We start from the raw sequence: 24,297 nt of genomic DNA on the forward strand, positions 1-24,297 counted from the left end.
TCATGGGGGTGGACACTCAGAGAGTCTTCAGGGATTCCTTTCTAACCATTCGATTCTACTCAGGAATCCTCATTTTACGTCTTAGGGTCCCACTCCTTCAAAAACAGTGCCTAACTTTTACAAGAAAGACTTAGAAAGTTGTATGTTCAACTTTCATTTTAATTATGCAAGCTGCAAAATTAAATTTTGGGTCTAATTCTCAGCAGGATCATATCCATGGTTACAGAAATAAAGAAGTTTTTAAAGGGCCATGTCAGAAGCTCTGTCATTCTCTTATTGTGACTTGAATTGAAAGTTAAAACCCCTAGATAGGTTATTTTCTTTTGTAAGCTCTCCTTTAGAATCAGAAGCAGCCAGCCCATAGTCCTTGTTGTCATTATAACCACCATCATGGACAAGTCAGACCATCATTTGGGCCTCCTGGACATTTGTTTCAAAGGCATGTGATTATAATTCACTGCCAGTGATAATTTAATCATTATTCCTATTATGGCTTGGATCACTAGTATCCCATTTTCCACTGACAAGGAGTTCAGCAGTGCACTGAAGGGGGGCAGAGACATAATCAATCCAGAGCCTGAATCCTTTGTTTCCTGAGACATCTCCATTATCAAGAAAATCAAACCACACTAGGGTTTTTCAACACAGGGGATTTAATAAAGGATTGGTTAAATAAGTGTGGAAGACTAAAAGAGAGGGAAAAAAAAGTAAAATGGAAATAACCTAGATATAATAACTGCTTTGGGAAATTACCACTCTTGGATCTAGGGAAAAATGGACTAACAGAATTTTGAAGCTCACAGGGAACCCTTGACGCTGAGGATTAAACCTCTGGAGTGCATACTGTTCAGCTACTACTGGTATCTGTGAGGGGATGTCAAGAAGTTGGTTATAAAAATGTTGGGGAAAAAGCGGGCGACAGACCTACAGGATGAAGCTGATGGAAATGTATGCAAACAGGAAGAAGAAAGTTGTTCCTCTTCTCTTCCTAATTACTAATCTTTAGTATCCTTCCTGCATAACTTTATCAGGAAATAATATGCCAAAGGGAAATATGGGATGGGGCAAAAGTAGGTTTACACTTATTCACGTGGAAAATAGTACAATATAATAATACAAGAATAAATTCAGTGTTTTGCATACTCCCAACTATACACCTATTTTGCCCCACCCTGTAAATAATTTTGTAGAATCCTAGTCCAAGCATCAAGAATAGACTATAGAATGGTGAATTTGGAGTTAGGAAAACAGTAAGTCAATGACCAGCTTTACTACCTTTAGTTGTTTTCTTGGGTTCTAAGAAGTTGTGACAAAATTTAGACATGTGAAGTATCATTGCATAGATTCTATTCCTAGATACTTAGGAGCTCACATTGGATTCCAACAGTGACATTCTTTCCTGCCTTGGGCATTTTCTCTGTTCCAATGTCTTCCTTCCAAGATTACTTTCTTTGAATCTAACAAGTGGGAGAAAGGATAGGGTTTTGTCTATGGATCAGTGATTATTCTAGTACCTAAACTCTGGTAAGAGCTAAGCTAGTCATGTTCAGACTTTTTTGACTATAACCTACAATGAGAAATACTTGGGATCCAAAATACACATGTACAATTATGTATTAGAGTAAAAAGTTTTATGAAACAAGATTTGGTCCTAATATTAAGTGACACATACTGATAATTTCTATTCTATTCTATTCTATTCTATTCTATTCTATTCTATTCTATTCTATTCTATTCTATTCTATTCTCTAGGAGATTGATAACAATTCACTAAATCAATTATATACTCTCTAATTTGGTAAATACTGATTAAAGCAATATTATGAAGTAAATGTAAATATTTTATCCTGCTTAATTGTATGAACAGTGCTTAATTTGGCATGTTTTCATCATTCTTTTTGTTCTGATTCTGGTTTCCAGTTTATTGTTTTTCCTTAAATTCTGGGTGAGAAGAAAAATATTTTAGACTGAACTTGTAGTTTTTGTGGTGATGCAAGATACATATACATATATATATCTATATATCTATTCATATATAGATATATATATATATGTATGTAAAATGTTCCAGTGGAAGCATTCCATATGTTCTTTTCATTCCTATTTTCCCAGTAAGGAAAAAAATGATAAAATAAGATAGTCAGAAGCATTCCATATGTTCTTTTCATTCCTATTTTCCCAGTAAGGAAAAAAATGATAAAATAAGATAGAGAAAAACCAAATTCCTTAATTATTATTCCTCTACTCATTACTTTGTCAGATATTGGAGCACCTTCTATATTTATAAAATTTTGAGCTCAGGGCAAAGATACAATTATTAAAAACATAAATGTCAGCTTCACCCTTGTGGAACTTACATTCTAGTGGGGACCTAAATGTCAAATGATTGATTATGCAACTAAATATATAGTTATTGATAGTAATGAGAAATTTGAACTAGTCTGAGATAGTAAAACATACTCTGATTTGGTAAACATTCAGTTTGAGATATGAACAATAAATATAATTAGCTAGAAAAAGCATGGAATTTGGGCATTGAATGGGTAGGAAAGAACAGTTTTAAAAGGAATAGTCTTTGTTTCATGAAATAAGATCAAGGTGAGACAAGAAATGAAAGGTTGTTGTGGCTGTTAGCATAGAGATATGGAGATAGCATAGCATAGCACAAGACGAGAATGGAAAGGTAGATAGGATTCAGGTCATACAGGACCTTGTATGCCACTTTAACTGTTGATAGGAAGAGCAGAGAAGTATTGAAGAAAATGACATGAAGACAGTTCTGTCTTTAATTTCAGTCTAGTGGTGAGAAGGAATGAAATTCAGGGAGTTTAGATAGGATGCTTTTGCATTAATCTATATAAAATAAAGTGATTTAACTAGGCTGGTAGCTTCAGGGGGGAAAGGTAGATGACTAATCTAAAGTAGGTGACATTGAGAGGACTGATTAGATGTGGGAGTTGAAAAGGGGTTGAAGATAATGCCCGCAGGTTCTGGCTTGGGAAACTGATATGAGGAATAATGGACAAGGATCAGGCTTGGGAAAAAATTAATGAATTACAACTTTGGATATACTGAGTTTGCCATCGTACTAGGTACCAGGCATTGTGCTAAGCTTTTCATACACATTATCTCATTTAGTCCTTACAAAAATAATTAATTTCCTTAGGACCAGGATTTTCTTTTTATTTTATTATTTTTATATTTTTTAGTGAGAGAAAGAGAGGCACAGACAGGGACAGACAGACAGGAAGGCAGAGAGATGAGAAGCATCAACTGTTGCTGCACTTTAGTTGTTCATTGATTGCTTTCTCATATGTGCCTTAACTGGGGGAGGGGACTCCAGCTGAACTAATGACCCCTTGCTTAAGCCCCCAACCTTTAGGCTCAAGCCAGTGACCTTTGGGCGCAAGCCAGCAACCATCGGGTCATGTCTGTGATCCCACGTTCAAGCTGGAGACCCTGTGCTCAAGCCGATGAGCCCGCACTGAAGCTGGTGACCTTGGGGTTTTAAACCTGGGTCTTCGGTGTCCCAGGTCAATGCTCTGTCCACTGCGCTACCACCTGGTCAGGCTCCTTTTTATTTTTTAAGAAGAGAAATACTTGAACAAGTTTAAATTTTTTTGAGAAGAATCCAGAAGAGAAGATGTTGAAGATATTGGAAACGGAAGGGATAATAAATAATTCATAATGTAAAGCTAGTGAGAAGATGGTTTTAGATTTGGCATAAATAGAGTGATGTCTTCTCTATTTTATAAGAAGAGAGAGTACATACGTGGGTTAGTTTATGGATTTGATGTCAAAAAGGTAAGGGAATTTTCTCTTTATGGCATCTGTTTTCTCTGCAAAGTAGGAAAAAATATCTTTTAAGACTACAAGTGAGATGGGGTAAATGCAAGTTTAAGGAATGTAAAGTGTCAAAATAGTTTTTGTGAAAAGTAGAGTTAATGAATCAAATGAGTCATTATTTACAAATGAGTAAATTATTTGAGAGTAAGATTCCTAATTTATACACACACACCATATATGTGTATATATGTATATATAGTATAAAATCACAGAGTTCAAAATAATGTTTTACCAATATTATAACAACATAAGGCAAAAATTAATTAAATGCTGAATGATATGTATGATACTGCTGATAGATGTAGAAAAGCAAGGATGGGACAGAGAGTAATGTGGCCTTCAGTCCCTTGGAAAGATTTTCTGGAGGAAGAACTTAAAGTTAGACCTTGATGCACAGGTGGGTAAGTTTGATAGGAAGAACAACACACACCAGTTATGGAGCAGGTTCTTAGTGGTGATCTGTAATGATTTGGTTGATGATAATCCTTCTTTTATGTCAACATTTCAGTGACTATGGAGGTGAAACTATCCCAGGACCTGTATTTGATCCAGCAAGTCACCCAGCTCCTGCTCCCGCTCCTGCTCCCTCTTCCTCTTCGGCATTTCGACCTGTAATGCCATCTAGGCAAATTGTAGAAAGGCAACCTCGGATGTTGGACTTCAGGGTTGAGTACAGAGACAGAAATGTTGATGTGGTACTTGAAGACAGCTGTACTGTTGGTAAGGTTTTTCCTACCATAAAGCCTTCATAAATAATTTATTAGTTAAACATTCGGTTAATATTTTTTCCTTTGAGTTGACTGCCAACAAGAAGGGAATAAAGCAAATTGAAACTGTTTTCCCATATAGATTATTGCATTCTATTTTTAAATACTGTATTGTGTTGAGGTAAGTTTGAGAATTATTTTGTATTGTTGTTCCACATATATGGAATGGTATATGATACAGTTTAAAGACAGATGCAGATCAAACATCTAAGAGCTTAAAAACCATAATCACTAGGTACATTTCATGTCTGACTTTATAGCTGAACCTTACTTACTTTTTATACTATGGTTTAGGAGAGAGAAGAAGTAAGACCTGTTTCTACCACTCCTCCTTGTGATGGAAAAATGCTTCATTCAGCACTATTCTTCTTTTTTATTTATTTATAATAATTTTATTTTTTTAATGGGGCGACATCAATAAATCAGGATACATATATTCAAAGATAACATGTCCAGGTTATTCAGCACTGTTCTTTTAAAAGAATACTCAAAGTATATACCTGCCATTTTTATTAGACAGACTTGACTAAATTTCTATAGAGAATCCATGTTGAGCTCATGTTTGGTTCAGATTGTTTGATCTATGTTAATTGTAGAACCAGAAATTGTATTAATTTTAATTTAGTTTTGCCTTAAATCTAAATTCTGGATATTTCTGAAATTTTGACTTTGTTCCTTTTTATTTATTTATTTATTTAGTATTTTTCTGAAGTTGGAAACGGGGAGGCAGTCAGACAGACTCCCACATGCGCCTGACCGGGATCCACCCAGCATGCCCACCAGGGGGCGATGCTCTGCCCACCTGGGGCGTTGTTCTGTTGCATTCAGAGCCATTCTAGCACCTGAAGCAGAGGCCATAGAGCCATCCTCAGCGCCCGGGCAACTTTGCTCCAGTGAAGCCTTGGCTATGGGAAGGGAAGAGAGAGGCAGAGAGGAAGGAAAGGGGGAGGGGTGGAGAAGCAGATGGGTGCTTCTCCTGTGTGCCCTGGCCGGGAATCGAACCTGGGACTCCTGCACGCCAGGCCAACGCTCTACCACTGAGCCAACCGGCCAGGGCTGCTTTGTTCCTTTTTAAAGAGATTCTTTCCTAATTTTATTAATTTATATCTGAGAAAAGCAAAGCTGTTAAGAATAATCATTCCTAAACACTAATCAGATTGTTATACCCTTCTTTAAAACCATTTAGAAACTTTCTGTTGTTTTGAGAATGCTCACTGTGCCCAAGTTTTAGTGCTTCTTTCAGTTCTTTGAAATGGTTCAGGGTCTATGTACTTGTTTCTTCTTCTGCCTTAATTCCTCTTCTAGTTCAGCCATTTCTCTCCATGCCAATCCCTGTGTCCCCAAATATTCTCCTGTACATTCCCATTTTAAAAAATAGTGGTTAAGAAACACATATGGTCTGACTTCTTAACAAAATTTTAAGTGTACAATATAATTTTGTTAACTATATATACATTGCTGTACAGCTGATCTGTAGAACTTCTTTTTCTTTTTCTTTTTCTTTTTTTTAGTGAAGTGAGAGGCAGGGAGTCAGACAGACTTCCGCATGCGCCCTGACCAGTATCCACCCGGCAAGCCTCTTACTAGGCGATACTCTGCCGATCTAGGGCAATGGCTCCATTGTTTGGCAACCGAGCCATCTCAGCACCTGAGGCAAGGCCATGTAGCCATCCTCAGTGCCTGGGGCCAACTTGCTTGAACCATTTGAGCCATGGCTGCAGGAGGGGAAGAGAAAGAGAGCTAGAGAAGGAGGAGGGGTAAGGGTCAAGAAGCAGATGGTTGCTTTTCCTGTGTGCCCTGACCAGGAATCAAACTCAGGACTCCTAAATGTAGGGCTGACACTCAACTGCTGAGCCAACTGGCCAGGGCCAAGTAGAAATTTTAAAATTTTGTTCCACAGATAAAAAACAGCAACTTTCCATTTTCCCCTCTGACCAGCCTCTGGTGACCATCATTTTGCTTTTTGCTTCTGTAAGTTTGATTACTTTAAATATCTCATATAGGCCCTGGCCGGTTGGCTCAGCGGTAGAGCATCGCCCTGGTGTGCAAGGGACCCGGGTTCAATTCCCGGCCAGGGCACATGGGAGAAGCGCCCACCTGCTTCTCCACCCCCAACCCCTCCTTCCTCTCTGTCTCTCTTCCCCTCCCGCAGCCAAGGCTCCATTGGAGTGGAGATGGCCCGGGCGCTGGGGATGGCTCCTTGGCCTCTGCCTCAGGCGCTGGAGTGGCTCTGGTCGCTGCAAAGCAACACCCCGGAGGGGCAGAGCATTGCCCCCTGGTGGGCGGAGCGTCACCTCTGGTGGGCGTGCCAGGTGGATCCCCGTCGGGCGCATGCGGGAGTCTGTCTGTCTCTCCCCGTTTCCAGCTTCAGAAAAATAAAAAAAAATAAAAAAAATAAATATCTCATATAATTATAATCACACAGTATTTGTCCTTCTGTGTCTGGCTTATTTCACTTAGTATCCTTAAAATTGGTCTATATTGCATTATATTATGGGATTTGCTCCTTTTTTGAAGATGAATGATAGTCCAGTTTATGCATATGTCACATTCTTTAATCCATTCATCTGTTGATGAACAAGTAGGTTGTCTTTGCTACTGTGAATAATACTGCAGTGAGCAAGGAATTGCAAATCATTTTCAAGATCTTGCTTTCCATTATTTTGGATAAATACCCAGAAGTGGGATTGCTGGATCATGTATTAATTAGTTCAATTTAAAATTTTTTGAATAACGTTTTTATTTTTCTTCCATAGTAGCTGCTTTATTTTACATTCCCTCCAATAATGCATAGGGGTTCCAACTTCTCATCCTTACGAACACTTGTTACTTTTTTTTTTTAATTTTTTAATTTTTTATTTTTTTTGTATTTTTCTGAAGTTGGAAACGGGGAGGCAGTCAGACAGACTCCTGCATGCACCCGACCGGGATCCACCCGGCATGCCCACCAGGGGGCGATGCTCTGCCCATCTGGGGTGTCGCTCTGTTGCGAACAGAGCCATTCTAGCGCCTGAGGCAGAGGCCACGGAGCCATCCTCAGCGCCTGGGCCAACTTTGCTCCAATGAAGCCTTGGCTGCGGGAGGGGAAGAGAGAGACAGAGAGGAAGGAGAGGGGGAGAGGTGGAGAAGCAGTGGGCGCTTCTCCTGTGTGCCCTGGCCGGGGAATCGAATCTGGGACTCCTGCACGCCAGGCCGACGCTCTACCACTGAGCCAACCAGCCAGGGCCTACTTTGTTTTTTTTAAAAGATTTTTGTTGTTGTTTTGTTTTCTTTTAAGCTTAGGTCCTGGCCAGTGGCTCAGTGGATTGAGCATTGGCCTGGCATATGAACGTCCTGGGTTTGATTCTGGTCAGGGCACAGAAGAGAAATGACCATCTGCTTCTCTCCCCCCATCCCCTTCTCTTCCTCTTCCTCTTCCTCTCTTGCAGCTAGTGGCACAGTTGGTTCAAGCGTGGCCCTGGGTGCTGAGGATGGCTCAGTTGGTCCAAGTGCATCAGCTTCCGGTGCTAAAAATAGCTTGGTTGATTTGAGCATCGGCCCAAGATGGGGTTGCCGGGTGGATCCCAGTCGGGGCACATGCAGGAGTCTGTTTCACTCTCTCTCCTCTCTCACTTAAAATATAAATAAATAAAGAAACGGCCATCGTAACAGGTAGAAGATGATATCTCATTGTGGTTTTGGTTTGCATTTTTATGATGATTCATAATGTTGAGCATTTTTTTCATGTTGATCATTTCTGTGTCTTCTTTGGGGAAATGTCTATTTAGGTCCTGTGTGCATATTTAAATTGGGTGGTTTACTTTTTTGTTATTGAACTATAGGATTTCTGTAGATATTTTGGGTATTGATTTCTATCACATATATAGTTTGCAGATATTTTCTTCTATATTTTGCCTTTTTACTCTGTTGATGGTTTCTTTTGCTTTACAGAAGATGATCAGTTTAATGAAGTCCCATTTATTAATTTTTAATTTTAGTTTGTTTGCTTGTGGTGTCATATCCAATAAATCATTTCCAGAACCAATGTTGTAGACCTTTTTCTAGGAATTTTATTGTTTCAGATACATTTAAATCTTTAATTCAGGTAAAGATCCAACTTCATTCTTTTGCATATAGATGTCCAGTTTTCCCTGAATGATTTGTTAAAGAGACTCTCCTTTCCACATTGTGTAAATTTGGCATCCTTTTAACCTATATGTGTGGGTTCATTTCTGGGTTCTCCTGTTCCATTGGTCTGTCTGTATGCCTCTGTTTATACCAGTATCATGCTGTTTTGATTACTTTGTAAAATGTTTTGGAAGTCAGGCAATGTGAGGTCTCCAGATTCATTCTTTTTCCTCAAGAATGTTTTGGCTATTCAGGGTTCTTTTTGCTTCCATATGAAATTTAGCATTTTTTTTCTATTTCTGTAAAAAAAATGTCATTGGGATTTTGATGAGGATCACATTGACTCTTAAGGTCACTTTGGGAAGTATGGACATAATAACACCATTAAGTCTCTCAGTTCATGAACCCATGATGCTTTCCATTTATTTGTTTCTTCTTTAATTTCTTCCAGCAATGTTTTGTAATTTTCATTGTGCAAGAGTTTTGCCTCCTTGGTTAAGTTTATTTCTATTATTTTATTCCTTTTTAAAATGCTATTGTAAATGAGATTCTTTTCTTTTCTTTTTGGATTATTAGTTGCTTGTGTATAGAAACAACTAATTTTTGTATGTTGATTTTTATATACTGCAACTTTACCAAATGTTTTACTTCTAATAGGGTTTTTTGCTGTTGCTTGTTTTCGTGGAATCTTTATCTATGAGATTATATCATCCATGAACAAGGATTATTTTACTTTTCTGGTTTGGATGTCTTTTATTTCTATTTGTTGCCTAATTGCTCTGGTTAGGACTTTTAATATTATGTTGAATAAAAGGGATGAGAGTGGGCATTTCTTGCATTATTCATGATCTTTTTTTTTTTTTTTTTTGCATTTTTCTGAAGCTGGAAACAGGGAGAGACAGTCAGACAGACTCCCGCATGCGCCCGACCGGGATCCACCCGGCACGCCCACCAGGGGCGACGCTCTGCCCACCAGGGGGCGATGCTCTGCCCATCCTGGGCGTCGCCATGTTGCGACCAGAGCCACTCTAGCGCATGGGGCAGAGGCCAAGGAGCCATCCCCAGCGCCCGGGCCATCTTTGCTCCAATAGAGCCTTGGCTGTGGGAGGGGAAGAGAGAGACAGAGAGGAAGGCGCGGCGGAGGGGTAGAGAAGCAAATGGGCGCTTCTCCTGTGTGCCCTGGCCGGGAATCGAACCCGGGTCCTCCGCACGCTAGGCCGAAGCTCTACCACTGAGCCAACCGGCCAGGGCTGTTCATGATCTTTTAAGGAAAAGTTATTTTCACCATTTAGTATGATGTTAGCGTGGGCTTTTCATACATAGCCTGTATTTTGTTGCGGTAATTTCCTTCTTTTCCTGTGTGTTCACTGTTTTTATCACATAATGATGTTGAACTTGTCATGAGCCTTTTCTGCATCTATGGAGATGATCATGTGATGTTTTCTCCTGCACTGTGTTAATTTGGTGCATCACATTGATTGGTATTCACATGTTGAACTATCCCTACATCCTATGGATAAATTCTACTTGGTCATGGTGTATATAATTTTAATGTGTTGAATGTTTTTCTAGAATTTTGTTGAGGAGTTTTGAATCTATACTTGTCAGAGATATTGGCCTGTAGGTTTTTTGTTCTTTTAGTGTCTGTCTGGCCTTCGTATCATGGTAATGTTGATTTTATAAAATGAGTTTAGAAGCATTCCCTTTGACTTTTGGGAAGAGTTTAAGAAAGGTTTATGTTAGTTTTTCTTTTACATGTTTGATAGAATTTCCTGTGAAGCAATCTGGTGCTGGATTTTTCGTTGTTGGTAGGTTTTTGATTACTGAATCATTCTCCATACTAGTTATAGGTTCTGTTCAGATTTTTTATTTCTTCATGATTCAGTGTTGGTAGGTTATATGTCTCTATAAATTTATTTCTTCTAGTCTATCCCATTTGTTGGCATATAATTGCTTATAGTAATCTCTATAATCCCTTTATTTCTGTGGCATCATTTATACTGTCTTTTTTTCATTTCTGATTTTTTTTTTTCAGAGACAGAGAAAGTTAGAGAGAGGGATAGATAGGGACAGACAGACAGGAATGGTGAGATGAGAAGCATCAATCATTAGTTTCTCGTTGTGACACCTTAGTTGTTCATTGATTGCTTTTTCATATGTGCCTTGACTGCGGGCCTTCAGCAGACCGAGTAACCCCTTACTCGAGCCAGCAACCTTGGGTCCAAGCTGGTGAGCTTTTGCTCAAACCAGATGAGCCCACGCTCAAGCTCGCGACCTCGGGGTCTCAAACCTGGGTCCTCGGCATCCCAGTCCGACGCTCTATCCACTGCACCACCGCCTGGTCAGGCTCATTTCTGATTTTATTGAGTCTTTTGTTGTTGTTTAGGCTAAATTTTTTTCATTTTGTTGATCTTTTCTAGCATCAACTCTTAGTTTTTTGTGTTTTTTTTTCTTTTTGTTTTAGTGATATTTTTATTTTTCTCTGCTCTAATCTCTGTTAGTTCTTCTCTTTTGCTAACTTTGATCTTAGTTTGTTTCTCTTTTTCTGGTTACTTGAGGTGTAAAGGTAAGTTGTTTATTTGAGATGTTTTTAAATTTAGATATTTACTGCTATAAACTTCCCTCTTAGTGCTACTTTCTGTCCATCCCATCAGATTTGGTCTGTTGTGTTTCTGTTTTCACTTGCTTCTTTTGATTTCTTCTTTAACCAATTTGTTGTTCAAGCATAAGTTGTTTAATTTCCACATCTTTGTGAATTTTCCAGAATAGATGGCATATTAGGTCATAAACAAGGCTTAACAGATTTAAGAAGATTGAAATTTTATCAAGTATGTTTTCCAACCAAAATATAATGAAGCTAAAAATCAATAGCAGTTTCTTTCTGCTTTTTCTATTAATTTTTGTTTATTTGGGAAAATCTTTAATTTTATTAAATTTATTGAGACTTGTTTGTGGCCTAACATACCATCTACCCTGGAGAAAGTTGCATGTGCACTAAGATCATGTATTCTGTTGCTGTTAGGGAAGAACATGGTATTGCAATTTTACTTTTTTTCTGTGTTATATAGTTTTTGTCCCTCTTTTCCTACCTTGCTGTCTTTTTATTATTATTATTAATTTTAATGTATTGTGTTTTGCCTTTCTGTCTTATTTTGTGTTTGTTGATTTTTTTTGTAACATCATGCTTTGATTCTATTCTTTCTTCTGTGTATCTTCTATAGATATTTTTTTTGTAATTATCATGGGGCTTACATAAGACATCTTAAAGTATAAAATTTATTTTAACTCAATTTTACAGACACACAACACACACAATCTTTAATTTCTTATTCTCCCCCCTTTTACTGCAGTCACAAATTACCTCTTTTTTTGTTTTTGGTATTTTTCTGAATTTGGAAACGGGGAGGCAGTCAGACAGACTCCCGCACGCGCCCGACCGGGATCCACCTGGTATGCCCACCAGGGGGGGATGCTCTGCCCATCTGGGGCACCGCTCTGTTGCAACCAGAGCCATTCTAGTGCCTGAGGCAGAGACCATAGAGCCATCCTCAGCGCCTGGGCCAACTTTGTTCCAATGGAGCCTTGGCTGCGGGAGGGAAAGAGAGAGACAGAGAGGAAGGAGAGGGGGATGGGTGGAGAAGCAGATGGGCGCCTCTCCTGTGTGCCCTGGCTGGTAATCGATCCCGGGACTCCTGCATGCCAGGCCGATGCTCTACCACTGAGCCAACTGGCCAGGGTCCTTTTTTTTTTTTTTGACAGAGAAAGGGACAGATAGGGACAGACAGGCAGGAAAGGAGAGAGATAAGAAGCATCAATTCTTCGTTTTAGCACCTTAGTTGTTCATTGATTGATTTCTCGTTTGTGCCTTGATGGGGGGGCGGGGACTACAGCAGAGCAAGTAATCCTTTGCTCTTGCCAGCGACCTTGGGCTTCAAGCCAGTGACCTTTAGGCTCAAGCCAGCGACCATAGCGTCATGTCTGTGGTTCCATGCTCAAGCCAGTGACCTCATGCTCAAGCTGGATGAGCCTGCTTTCAAGCCAGCAACCTAGGGATTTCGAACCTGTAACTCTGCATTCCAGTCAGATGCTCTATGCACTGCGCCACTTCCTGGTCAGGCACAAATCACATTTTTTATATTTTGTATCCATTAATGTATTTTATAGCTATCCTTATTTTTTTATACGTTTGTCTTTTAACTTTTATGCCAGAATAAGTGATTTAAACACTTATTTATTTATTTTTAAAAGATTTTATTTATTCATTTTAGAGAGGAGAGAAGAGGAGAGAGGGAGAGAGAGAGAAGGGGGGAGGAGCAGGAAGCATCAACTCCCATATGTGCCTTGACCAGGCAAGCCCAGGGTTTCGAACCAGCAACCTCAGTGTTCCAGGTCGACGCTTTATCCACTGCACCACCACGGGCCAGGCCTAAACACTTATTATTTAAAAAAGAAATTATGTGTTACAGTATTCTGCATTTGCCTACAGGATTCTGTAGTTGTCTATATATTTGCCTTTACCAGCAAACTTGATATTTTGGTGTTGCTGTCTGGTATCCTTTTGTTGCAATTTGAAGTTCTTATAAGCATTTTCAATAAGGCAGTTCTAGTGTGGATGTATTCTCTCAACTTCTGTTTATTTGGGAAAGTCTTTATTTCTCCTTAATGTTAGAGGACAGTTTTCCTAGACTTAGTATTCTTGTTTAGCATTGTTTTCTTTCTGCACTTTGAATATATCATCCTACTTCTTTCTAGCATGCATGATTTCTGCTGAAGTATATGTTGATAGTTTGTGGAGGAGCTTTCTGTTGCTTCTTTCAAATTTTTTTTTTTTTGTCTTTACTTTGACAATTTGATTTTAAAGTGTTTTGGTGCAGACTTCTTAGAGTACATCTCTTTTGAAATCTTTGTGTTTCATAAAATTGTGTATTTGTTTTCTTTTCCGGATTTGGAAAGAGTTAGGCCATTATTTCTTCAGATAAGTTTCTGCCCCTTTCTTTCTTTCTCCCCTGTGACTCCCATAATGCAATGCATATATCAGTTCTTTAATGGTACCTTGTAAGTCCTTTATGCTTTCCTCACTCTTTTTCATGTTCTTTTTCTCTTTTCTCTTTTGAATGGATAATTTCAAATTAAATGTCTTCAAGTTTAGGCCCTGGCCAGTTGGCTCAGTGGTAGAGCGTTGGCCTGGCGTGCAGAAGTCCCGGGTTCGATTCCCGGCCAGGGCACACAGGAGAAGCGCCCATCTGCTTCTCCACCCCTCCCCCTCTCCTTCCTCTCTGTCTCTCTTTTCCCCTCCCGCATCGAGGCTCCATTGGAGCAAAGATGGCCCTGGGCGCTGGGAATGGCTCCTTGGCCTCTGCCCCAGGCGCTAGAGTGGCTCTGGTCGCGACAGAGCGACGCCCCGGAGGGGCAGAGCATCACCCCCTGGTGGGCAGAGCGTCACCCCCTGGTGGGCATGCCGTGTGGATCCTGGTCAGATGCATGTGGGAGTCTGTCTGACTGCCTCTCCCCGTTTCCAGCTTCAGAAAAATACAAAAAAAAAAAAGAAAAGTCAAGTTTATAGATTCTTTATTCTGATTGATCAGTTCTGTTGTTGAACCCCTTTAATGAAATATTCAATTAAATTATTATAGTCTTTAGCTCTAAAATTTTTGGTTATTTTTTATAGTTTATATCTCTTTGTTGATATTTAAAATGATTTCAAAAATCACCAAAATCCATCTACTGATATTTGGAAAATAATTTTTTTTTTTTTTACATTTACACTAGTGGTTTGTCAGAATTGACCATGCTTATTATTGTTCATTGGGATTTTTAGTAATACTGCTAAGGCATCCTTGGTGTATTATTAGGGGACTCCGTAGATAGTAGGGAATTACTAGGCCTTTACTTTTTCAGTTTATTGATGAATATTTTATTTTCATGGGCCAAGGAACCCAATGCCTTACACTTTTTTTTTTTTTTTTTTGTATTTTTCTGAAGCTGGAAATGGGGAGAGACAGTCAGACAGACTCCCGCATGTGCCCAATCGGGATCCACCCAGCATGCCCACCAGGGGGCGATGCTCTGCCCCTCCGGGGGGTCGCTCTGTTGCGACCAGAGCCACTCTAGCGCCTGGGGCAGAGGCCAAGGAGCCATCCCCAGGCCCGGGCCATCCTTGCTCCAATGGAGCCTCGGCTGTGGAAGGGGAAGAGAGAGAGAGGAAGGAGAGGGGGAGGGGTGGAGAAGCAGATGGGCGCTTCTCCTGTGTGCTCTGGCCAGGAATCGAACCTGGGACTCCTGCACGCCAGGCCGACACTCTACCACTGAGCCAACCGGCCAGGGCCTACACTTTTTTTTAAATCTTAAAATTATCTCAGACTTTGTGTGTCTGTGACAGAGAGACAGAGAAAGGGGCAGATAGGGACAGATAGGAGGGAGAGAGATGAGAAGCATCAATTCTTCATTGCAGCTCCTTAGTCTCCTTAGTTATTCATCGATTGCTTTCTCATATGTGCCTTGACCGGGAGCTACAGCAGAGTGAGTGACCCCTTGCTCACGCTAGTGACCTTGGGCTCAGCTCAAGCCAGCGACCTAGGGCTCAAGCCAGTGACCATGGAGTTATGCCTATGATCCTGTGCTCAAGCCAACGACCTCGCACTCAAGCTGGTGAGACTGCTCTCAAGCCAGATGAGCCTGTGCTCAAGCTTGTGACCTTGGAGTTTCGAACCTGGGTCCTCTGCCTCTCAATCCGATGCTCTATCCGCTATGCCACCTCCTGGTCAGGCAAATCTAACGTTATGTCAGATTTTTGTCTGTTTTAAGAAAACTGGAATACAGTCTTATGTTAAATAAGTTTTAACTGTTCTTATGTCACATGTGGCTGAGCTGTTAATGTTAACAGTTTTTCATTTCAAAGTGACCTCGTTCTATTTGTTGATGCAATATTTGGCATATGGTGGAAGTTCATGAATGTTTTGATCATATGAACTGCTTTTGTATTGGTTCACTTAGTCAGAACTTACTTCAAGAGTGGTGTTCAGAAACACTGGCTTCTCTGGATTATATATATATTAATATTTTAATTCCATTTTAAGTTGGAGAATATGACTGTGGAACTGTTTTAAAGCTTTGTTATGGAAATGTGTGGTAGAATTTCCAGGGATCACATTTTGTAATATATTGAATTTGTAAATCACTGTAAAAGCTGAAGTATGGTAGAGTAGAAGCAGTCAAATCATCATTCTGTTTAAAAAAATATTAATCATTTAAATAGTTACAAATACATTGTAAATGAAAAATGATTCAAAATGAATTATAAGTCAGATATTGTTATTGTACACTGTGCACCTTCTCCTGCTTCTCCTTTTTTGAGTTTTTTATTTGTTCTGGATTATATTCTCTTATTATGAATTAAATTACATTGCTATCAGAGAATCACGCACCTTCTCTGCTTGTTTTGTTAATAAGCATCACTATGGGAGGTATGCTCAGGGATATTTGGGATGTTATTGGAAATTCTTTCTTCTTTTACTCCTTTCATTGTGTTTCATTGTTTAAGAGCTGTTAGTTTTATTATAGTATCACTTGAATTCTTCCTTTATTTTGGACCTCCTTATTACAATTCAGGAATTAGTTTCTTTCATGAATTATTAAAATCTTTATTTTTTTTTTAGTTTCTTCTAGTCTGTATTTTACATAATTGTCCTATGGTGATCTTTCTAGACTATAAATATCCTCATTTATCTTTTAGTGGTCCTTATAGCTTATATCCTATTTCATTTGCCCTTTCCTGTTTTAGTTTTTTAGAAAACTAATAGTCACCTTTGAATATCTCACATAAATATTTCCCCCTTTGAAGTCTTTCTTGATCTCTGTGGACATAGTTAAGTTGAGTCATCTCCTATGCCCTCATAAAATGTCGTTTGGACTTAGTAAATGGATTTTAAAACATCTTACTCTTTCTTTATGTTTCAGGTTTCTCTTGTGAATGTTAACTTTTCAAAGACCAGGTCTTATTTTTCTTCAAATTCTCTCTCTAAACACAGTGTTTGGCACCAAGTAGTACCTGCTGAGAGGCTAAATGGCTAGATAAATTAGCACATGTATATAATTTATATGTACATTAATTTACCTTCCATAAGAAATTTAAAAAATAGACTCAGTTTATTTTATGTGACTTGCAATATAATTATTAGTTTATAGATAAGGTCTACAGTAAGATCATCTTACTGTTAATTAAGAAACTGGATAAATACTGGTTTTTCTATGTATGTATAAATATAAGCATGCAAAAAGATGCTAAAAAATATAATGCAATCTTTCATGTTATTACTAGGAAGACTCAAAGTATAAAAAGCAAACCTAAAGGCAGCCAAGAACTTTATATCAGAGTGACACCTAGTGGTCATTGTGTTGGTCTGTTAATGGTTTTAGTGTCTTGTTTATTACTGCAGTTTCATTTTATTACAAAATCCTGGGTTTTCTTACCTTAAATAAATTTTCAAAATTATTTTAAATAATTGGTCCTTTTATAAAATTATTAGCTAGTGTGATGTACTGTGATATTGAATATAAGAATTAATGTGCATTATAACTAAGGTCTAGCAGAGGATTTAATTTAACCTAACAAACAGATATTTATCCAGTAAAATTAGTTGAATCAGTGCTGTCATCAAACCTACGTTTGCTGGGCTTATTCAACATAGCCTTAGTTTCATTTCTGGAAAATAGCAGAAAAATAAGTCTGCTTTTTTTTTTTTTTCCCTATATTTAATCTAATTTCTGAAAGTTACCTTTATTATGTTAGATACCATTTTAGTTTAAAAGAAACATTGAGTATGGAAATAGTAAAGGTATTTAATTTAGTAAGTGCATTTTGAGCCTGAAAAAGTAGTTCAGGGTATTTTAAACAAGTATTTGTCTTGAATCTGTAAACTTAGTTTCTGGTTTTGACTGCAACTCAGATCAACTATGTAATTTTTGGCACATGTCTTGAACCTTTTGTGCCCTAGCAACCCTTTATGAATAGGAACCACTATATAAGAGCTTGGTTTTTGTTATTTGTACAAGTGAAAAAAGGGAAAGAGTAGCAATCTTACTGGCTTTGTACAGATGTTAGGAGTATGAAATGATAATCGTAGCTTGTACTTCTGAGGAGGAAACACAGCAAATGTGGTGCATTAATAGTGTTGTTTTTTGGTCCATTTGCAAACTGGTGTCTGTTTCCTCTATGCCAACAATATGCACTCTCCAAATTATATATAAAATCATTTTTAAAATATAAGCAGCATCTCAAACTGTGGTTAATATATATAGTTTATTTTAATTTATTTATTAGAAGTGTTTCTTCAGCTTTACTTTTTTTTTTTTTTTTTTCAGGGACAGAGAGAGAGATAGACAGGGGCAGACAGACAGGAACGGAGAGATGAGAAGCATCAATCATTAGCTTTTTGTTGCGTGTTGCGACACCTTAGTTGTTCATTGATTGCTTTCTCATATGTGCCTTGACCACGGGCCTTCAGCAGACTGAGTAACCCCTTGCTCGAGTCAGCGACGTTGGGCTTAAGCTGGTGAGCTTTTGCTCAAACCAGATGAGCCCGCATTTAGCTTTACATTTTAAAATACTGAACTCTGAGTAAAAATGTTTTAAAATAGAAAAGTATGTAGAGAACAAAATGAGTATCTTCCCTTTTGTCATTCTTAATTTCTTCCTATTATCAATTGTGTTTATAGTTTAAGATTGCTATTTTATAGGAAGCCTTTAAACTTCACTTTATTTAAAATTACTGTTCTCTCAATTACTTTTATCTCTTATGTCACCTTTGTTGTCTTATCTTTTAAGCAAGTGAAGATCAGAAACTAGACTATTTTCTAACATCTTTCTACCATTCGTCTCTGTCTCTTCTTTGATACTTCCCTATAATCTTTTATTCTTCCTTTTAAAGATTCTAAAAGTTTTTTTTCTAAAGGAATAAACATATACAATAATGGATATAATAGGTAATAACACTTTACTTTTCCAAGGTCTCACATTTTGCAATTACTGCTGAAATTAGGAAGTAAATTTCAAAGACTTTTGTAAAATCTGAGTTGTAGAGTCAAAACCAAGATCTTTCCAATTTTACAATTTCTGTGAGGATATTGTAAAAGGAGCAATTAATTCAATTTTAGCTGGTGTTTTACAGAATGGGGAGGGAATAATTAGGGTTATGGGTTTGTTAGGAAAGATTTCAGAGAGGGATCAGTCTATGAAAGTAATATGAGTCAAAATATGTCATGTGGACAAAGTGAGGGGAAGTGTATTCTAGGCAAAGTAAAGCAGAGAGACAGGAATGATGATGATGTGTCTGGAGGAATAATGAGGAATATGCAGTATAGTTGGGGTTGTGGTGTTCATTTAGTTGAAAGGTAAATAGAATCTCTTTTTTTTTCACCGGTGACAGATTATTCATGCTACCCTTCCCTCCTTTCATGCTATCTCAGTACCTGCCTCTGTTATTCTATACTCATTCACATACTTATTTTCACATTCTCTTTGTTTGTTTTTGTTTTGTTCTTTGTTTCTTTTTATCTCATGGGAAAATAATTTAGTTCCAAGTTTTCTTTTTGTTTTTTTGGTTTTGTTTATAAATAAATTTTTATTAATGTTAATGGGGTGACATCAATAAATCAGGGTACATATATTCAAAGAAAACATGTCCAGGTTATCTTGTCATTCAATTATGTTGCATACCCATCACCCAAAGTAAGATTGTCCTCCGTCACCTTCTATCTAGTTTTCTTTGTGCCCCTCCCCCTCCCCCTTCCCCTCTTCCTCCTTCCCGACCCTCCCCCCCCAACCACCACACTCTTGTCCATATCTCTTAGTCTCATTTTTATGTCCCACCAATGTATGGAATCATGTAGTTCTTGTTTTTTTTCTGGTTTACTTATTTCACTCTGTATAATGTTATCAAGATCCCACCATTTTGTTGTAAATGATCCGATGTCATCATTTCTTATGGCTGAGTAGTATTCCATAGTGTATATGTGCCATATCTTCTTTATCCAGTCTTCTATTGAAGGGCTTTTTGGTTGTTTCCATGTCTTGGCCACTGTGAACAATGCTGCAATGAACATGGGGCTGCATGTGTCTTTACGTATCAATGTTTCTGAGGTTTTGGGGTATATACCCAGTAAAGGGATTGCTGGGTCATAAGGTAGTTCTATTTTCAGTTGTTTGAGGAACCACCATACTTTCTTCCATAATGGTTGTACTACTTTACATTCCCACCAACAGTGAATGAGGGTTCCTTTTTCTCCACAGCCTCTCCAACATTTGCTATTACCTGTCTTGTTAATAATAGCTAATCTAACAGGTGTGAGGTAGTATCTCATTGCAGTTTTGATTTGCATTTCTCTAATAACTAATGAAGATGAGCATCTTTTCACATATCTGTTGGCCATTTGTATTTCTTCCTGGGAGAAGTGTCTGTTCATGTCCTCTTCCCATGTTTTTATTGGATTGATTGTTTGTTTGTTGTTGAGTTTTATGAGTTCTTTGTATATTTTGGATATTAGGTCCTTATCTGAGCTGTTGTCTGAAGATACCATTTCCCATTTCGTTGGCTGTCTGTTTATTTTGTTATCAGTTTCTCTTGCTGAGCAAAAACTTCTTAGTCTGATGTAGTCCCATTCATTTATTTTTGACTTCACTTCTCTCTTGCCTTTGGAGTCAAATTCATAAAATGCTCTTTAAAACTTGGTCCATGAGTTTAGTACCTATGTCTTCTTCTATGTACTTTATTGTTTCAGGTCTTATATTTAGGTCTTTGATCCATTTTGAATTAATTTTAGTACAAGGGGACAAGCTATAGTCGACTTTCATTCTTTTGCATGTGGCTTTCCAGTTTTCCCAGCACCATTTGTTGAAGAGGCTTTCTTTTCTCCATTGTATGTTGTTGGCCTTTTTTTTTTTTTCATTTTTCTGAAGCTGGAAACGGAGAGACAGTCAGACAGACTCCCGCATGCGCCCGACCGGGATCCACCCGGCACGCCCACCAGGGGCAACGCTCTGCCCACCAGGGGGCGATGCTCTGCCCATCCTGGGCGTCGCCATGTTGCGACCAGAGCCACTCTAGCGCCTGGGGCAGAGGCCACAGAGCCATCCCCAGCGCCTGGGCCATCTTTGCTCCAATGGAGCCTTGGCTGCGGGAGGGGAAGAGAGAGACAGAGAGGAAAGCGCGGCGGAGGGTTGGAGAAGCAAATGGACGCTTCTCCTGTGTGCCCTGGCTGGGAATCGAACCCGGGTCCTCCGCACGCTAGGCCGACGCTCTACCGCTGAGCCAACCGACCAGGGCCAAGACAGTAATGATAATATAGTATGACAAAAAAGATAGACAAATAGGTCATTGGCACAGAATAGAGAATCTAGAAATAGATTTAACATATACTTGTTAAATCAGTTTTGAAATAGATACTTTTTTCAATAAATGGAACTGGCACAACTTGATAACCAAATGCCAAAAATAAGAACCTTAACCCATATACCATTAACCTCAAAGAAGAAGACCTTAACCCTTATATACAAAATTTAATCCCAAATAATTCACAAACCTACATGTATGAGTTAAAATTGTAAAATGTATTACAAAATCTTGTGACTTTGGGTTAGGCAAAGTTTTTCCATTTTTTTCAGATAGAACACAGAAAACACAAAGTATAAGTGAAAAATTGAAGTATTGAACTTCATCAAAATTATATACTCTGCTCTCTGAAAGACGTTTTTAAGAAAATTAAAAGATAAGCTGAAGACTGGGAGAAAGTATTGTAAAACTCTCTACCTTATAAAGGACTTCTATTTAGATATCTAAATAATTCTTAAAATTTAATTTTAAGAAGACAAACAACCCAATAAAAAAAACAGACCAAGATTCTATCAGACACTTTATCAAAGAAGACATGGGGAGAAAATAATTATGTGAAAAGATGTTCAACACCGTTAGTTATTAGGAAAGTTTGAAATGTTAACATTTTGTCACATTTGCTTTATTATTTTCTCTTTATATTCTTCTTCTTTAACATTTAAAAATAATTACAACTATGATATTTCTTTAACACTAAATACCGCAGTGTGTATTTTTAAAAAAATATTATAATGACATACAACCGCACACCTATTAGAAGAGCTAAAATTAAATAAGACAACACCAAGGGCTTATAAGGATGCAGAGCAACTGGAACTTTCATGAAAGGTATCTGAAATGGTAATTACACTTTTGAAGACAGTTTCGTAGGATCTTATAAATTAGAACATGTACTTCCCATATGACCCAGCAATTCTATTTTTAGGTATTTCCTCAAGAGAAATAAAAATATATCTCACAAAGACATGTACATGAATATTCAACAGTGTTATTCATAATGGCCTCGAATTAGAAACACCTCCGTCTATCAACTAGTGAGTGGGATAAACAACTTGTGGTATAACCATGCAGTGGAATAATACTTAACAATAAAAAGGAACAAAGTACCAATACAGCTAACAACATGATGTATTCTCAAAATATTATGCTTAGTGAAATAAGCCAGACACAAAAAGGAATCTGTATTATTCCTTTTATATAACCCTCTCAAAAGGCAATACCACCTGACCTGTGGTGGTGCAGTAGATAAAGTGTCAACCTGGAAATGCTGAGGTCGCCGGATCGAAACCCTGGGCTTGCCTGGTCAAGGCACATATGGGAGTTGATGCTTCCAGCTCCTCCCCACTTTCTCTCTCTGTCTCTCTCTCCTCTCTCTCTCCCTCTCTGTCTTTCTCTCTCCCCCTTTTTCTCTCCTCTCTAAAATGAATAAAAAAAATAAAAAAAAATTAAAAATAAATAAATAAATAAAAGGTAATACCAGTGAAAGAAATCAGATCAGTGGTTACCAGTAGTTAGGGATAGGTGAGGGAATTGGCAACAAGGAGGAACACAGGGCAGTATTTCGTGGTGATAGCAATATTCTTCATCTTGATTGTGGTGATGATGTCACAGGAATATATACATGAATGAGATCTCATCTCATAAACTGTACCCTTTTAGGATAATTCAAGTGCATTAGCTTAGTGCGTGCGCACACACTTGGGCCTTTTTATATCTGGTCTTATTTTAGTTTTCTAGCCCTACTACTTTTCTTTCCTTATAAGCACCACCTTTTTATTTATTTATTTATTTTACAGAGACAGAGAGAGAGAGAGAGTCAGAGAGATGGACAGATAGGGACAAACAGACAGGAACGGAGAGAGATGAGAAACATCAATTCTTCGTTTGCGGCTCCTTAGTTGCTCATTGATTGATTTCTCATATATGTCTTGACCGTGGGCCTTCAGCAGACCGAGTAACCCCTTGCTCAAGCCAGCGACCTTGGGTCCAAGCTGGTGAGCTTTTGCTTAAACCAGATGAGTCTGCGCTCAAGCTGGCAACCTTGGGGTCTCGAACCTGGGTCTTTCGGATCCCAGTCCGACGCTCTATCCACTGCGCCACCGCCTGGTCAGGTCCAGCTTCTGATTTCTTTGTATTTCTAATGTGTTTCGGGTGCTATTTTAGTCTCTTAAGAATAAGCTTGGTGTTAAAATTTGTTTTATTAAACTCTTACTGTAGTAAGCAGCTCTAGGGGTCAATAAAATATAAACCAAAAAGGACAAATTAAGCAGGTAGTATGACAGAAAGCCACTTTTAGGCAGAATTGTTTTGTTTGTTTGTTTTTGAGACAGAGAGACAGAGAGAGGGACAGATACGGACAGACAGGCAGGAAGGGAGAGAGATGAGAAGCATCTATTCTTCGTTGCGGCTCCTTCGTTGTTCATTGCTTGCTTTCTCATATGTGCCTTTACTGGGGTGGGGGGGCTACAGCCAAGCAGAGTGACCCCTTTCTCAAACTAGCAACTTGGGAGTCAAACCCAACGACCTTGAGCTTCATTCAATCCAGTGACCTTTGGGCTTGAGCAAGTGGTCATGTGGTCATGTCTATGATCCCATGCTCAAGTCAGCGACCCCGCGCTCAAGCTAGTGACCTCGAGGTTTCAAACTTGGGTGCTCTATGTCCCAGTCCAACACTCTATCCACTGTACTACTGCCTGGTCAGGCAGGCAGAAGTAATTGTTAACCTCAAGTTGTATGAAGCACCAGTTCTGTGGCACAGCCACAGATCATGGGTAGTCTGCAACAGCATGGAGCTGGTACAAACAGGCTTGAGAACTAAATGTTTATTTTCTTTTTCCATCCCTCTCATCCTCAGGTTCTACCAGTTATAGAACTTCTTCAGGAAGGTTTCTAATTTTGTGCACTTAAAAGTCACCTAAGGATGGGAGTGGGGCGGCTGAATCCCATAGATTTAGATTTTAATTCTGTAATGCAATAGGGCCCATAAATGTGCTATTTTAAAAACAAACAGTACATGTGGTTCTGATTACATTGATTCAAGAACTACATTTTGAGACACATTGCTAGAGTCTTTTTCACAGATTACTGTCTTATATGCAATCTTATTCCATTTCCAACATAGGCAGTTTATATATAGTTTAATTCACTGTTTTCTGTCTTGATATTTCAATGCCCGCTGATAATAGGTTTCA

The 24,297-nt window shown here is 38.5% G+C and overlaps 1 protein-coding gene across 1 annotated transcript in view; it reads left to right on the forward strand.

Annotated features, from left to right (window-relative positions):
* Positions 1-24,297, forward strand: part of FAF1 (Fas associated factor 1) — a 496,086-nt gene that overhangs the window by 142,152 nt on the left and 329,637 nt on the right. Inside the window, exon 4 of the mRNA XM_066269224.1 lies at positions 4,355-4,566. Within this exon, the coding sequence (XP_066125321.1) occupies positions 4,355-4,566 (212 nt within the window). The remainder of the gene's footprint in view (positions 1-4,354; positions 4,567-24,297) is intronic.

The sequence above is a fragment of the Saccopteryx bilineata genome, chromosome 3, assembly GCF_036850765.1.
Source record: "Saccopteryx bilineata isolate mSacBil1 chromosome 3, mSacBil1_pri_phased_curated, whole genome shotgun sequence".
Lineage (NCBI taxonomy): Eukaryota > Metazoa > Chordata > Mammalia > Chiroptera > Emballonuridae > Saccopteryx > Saccopteryx bilineata.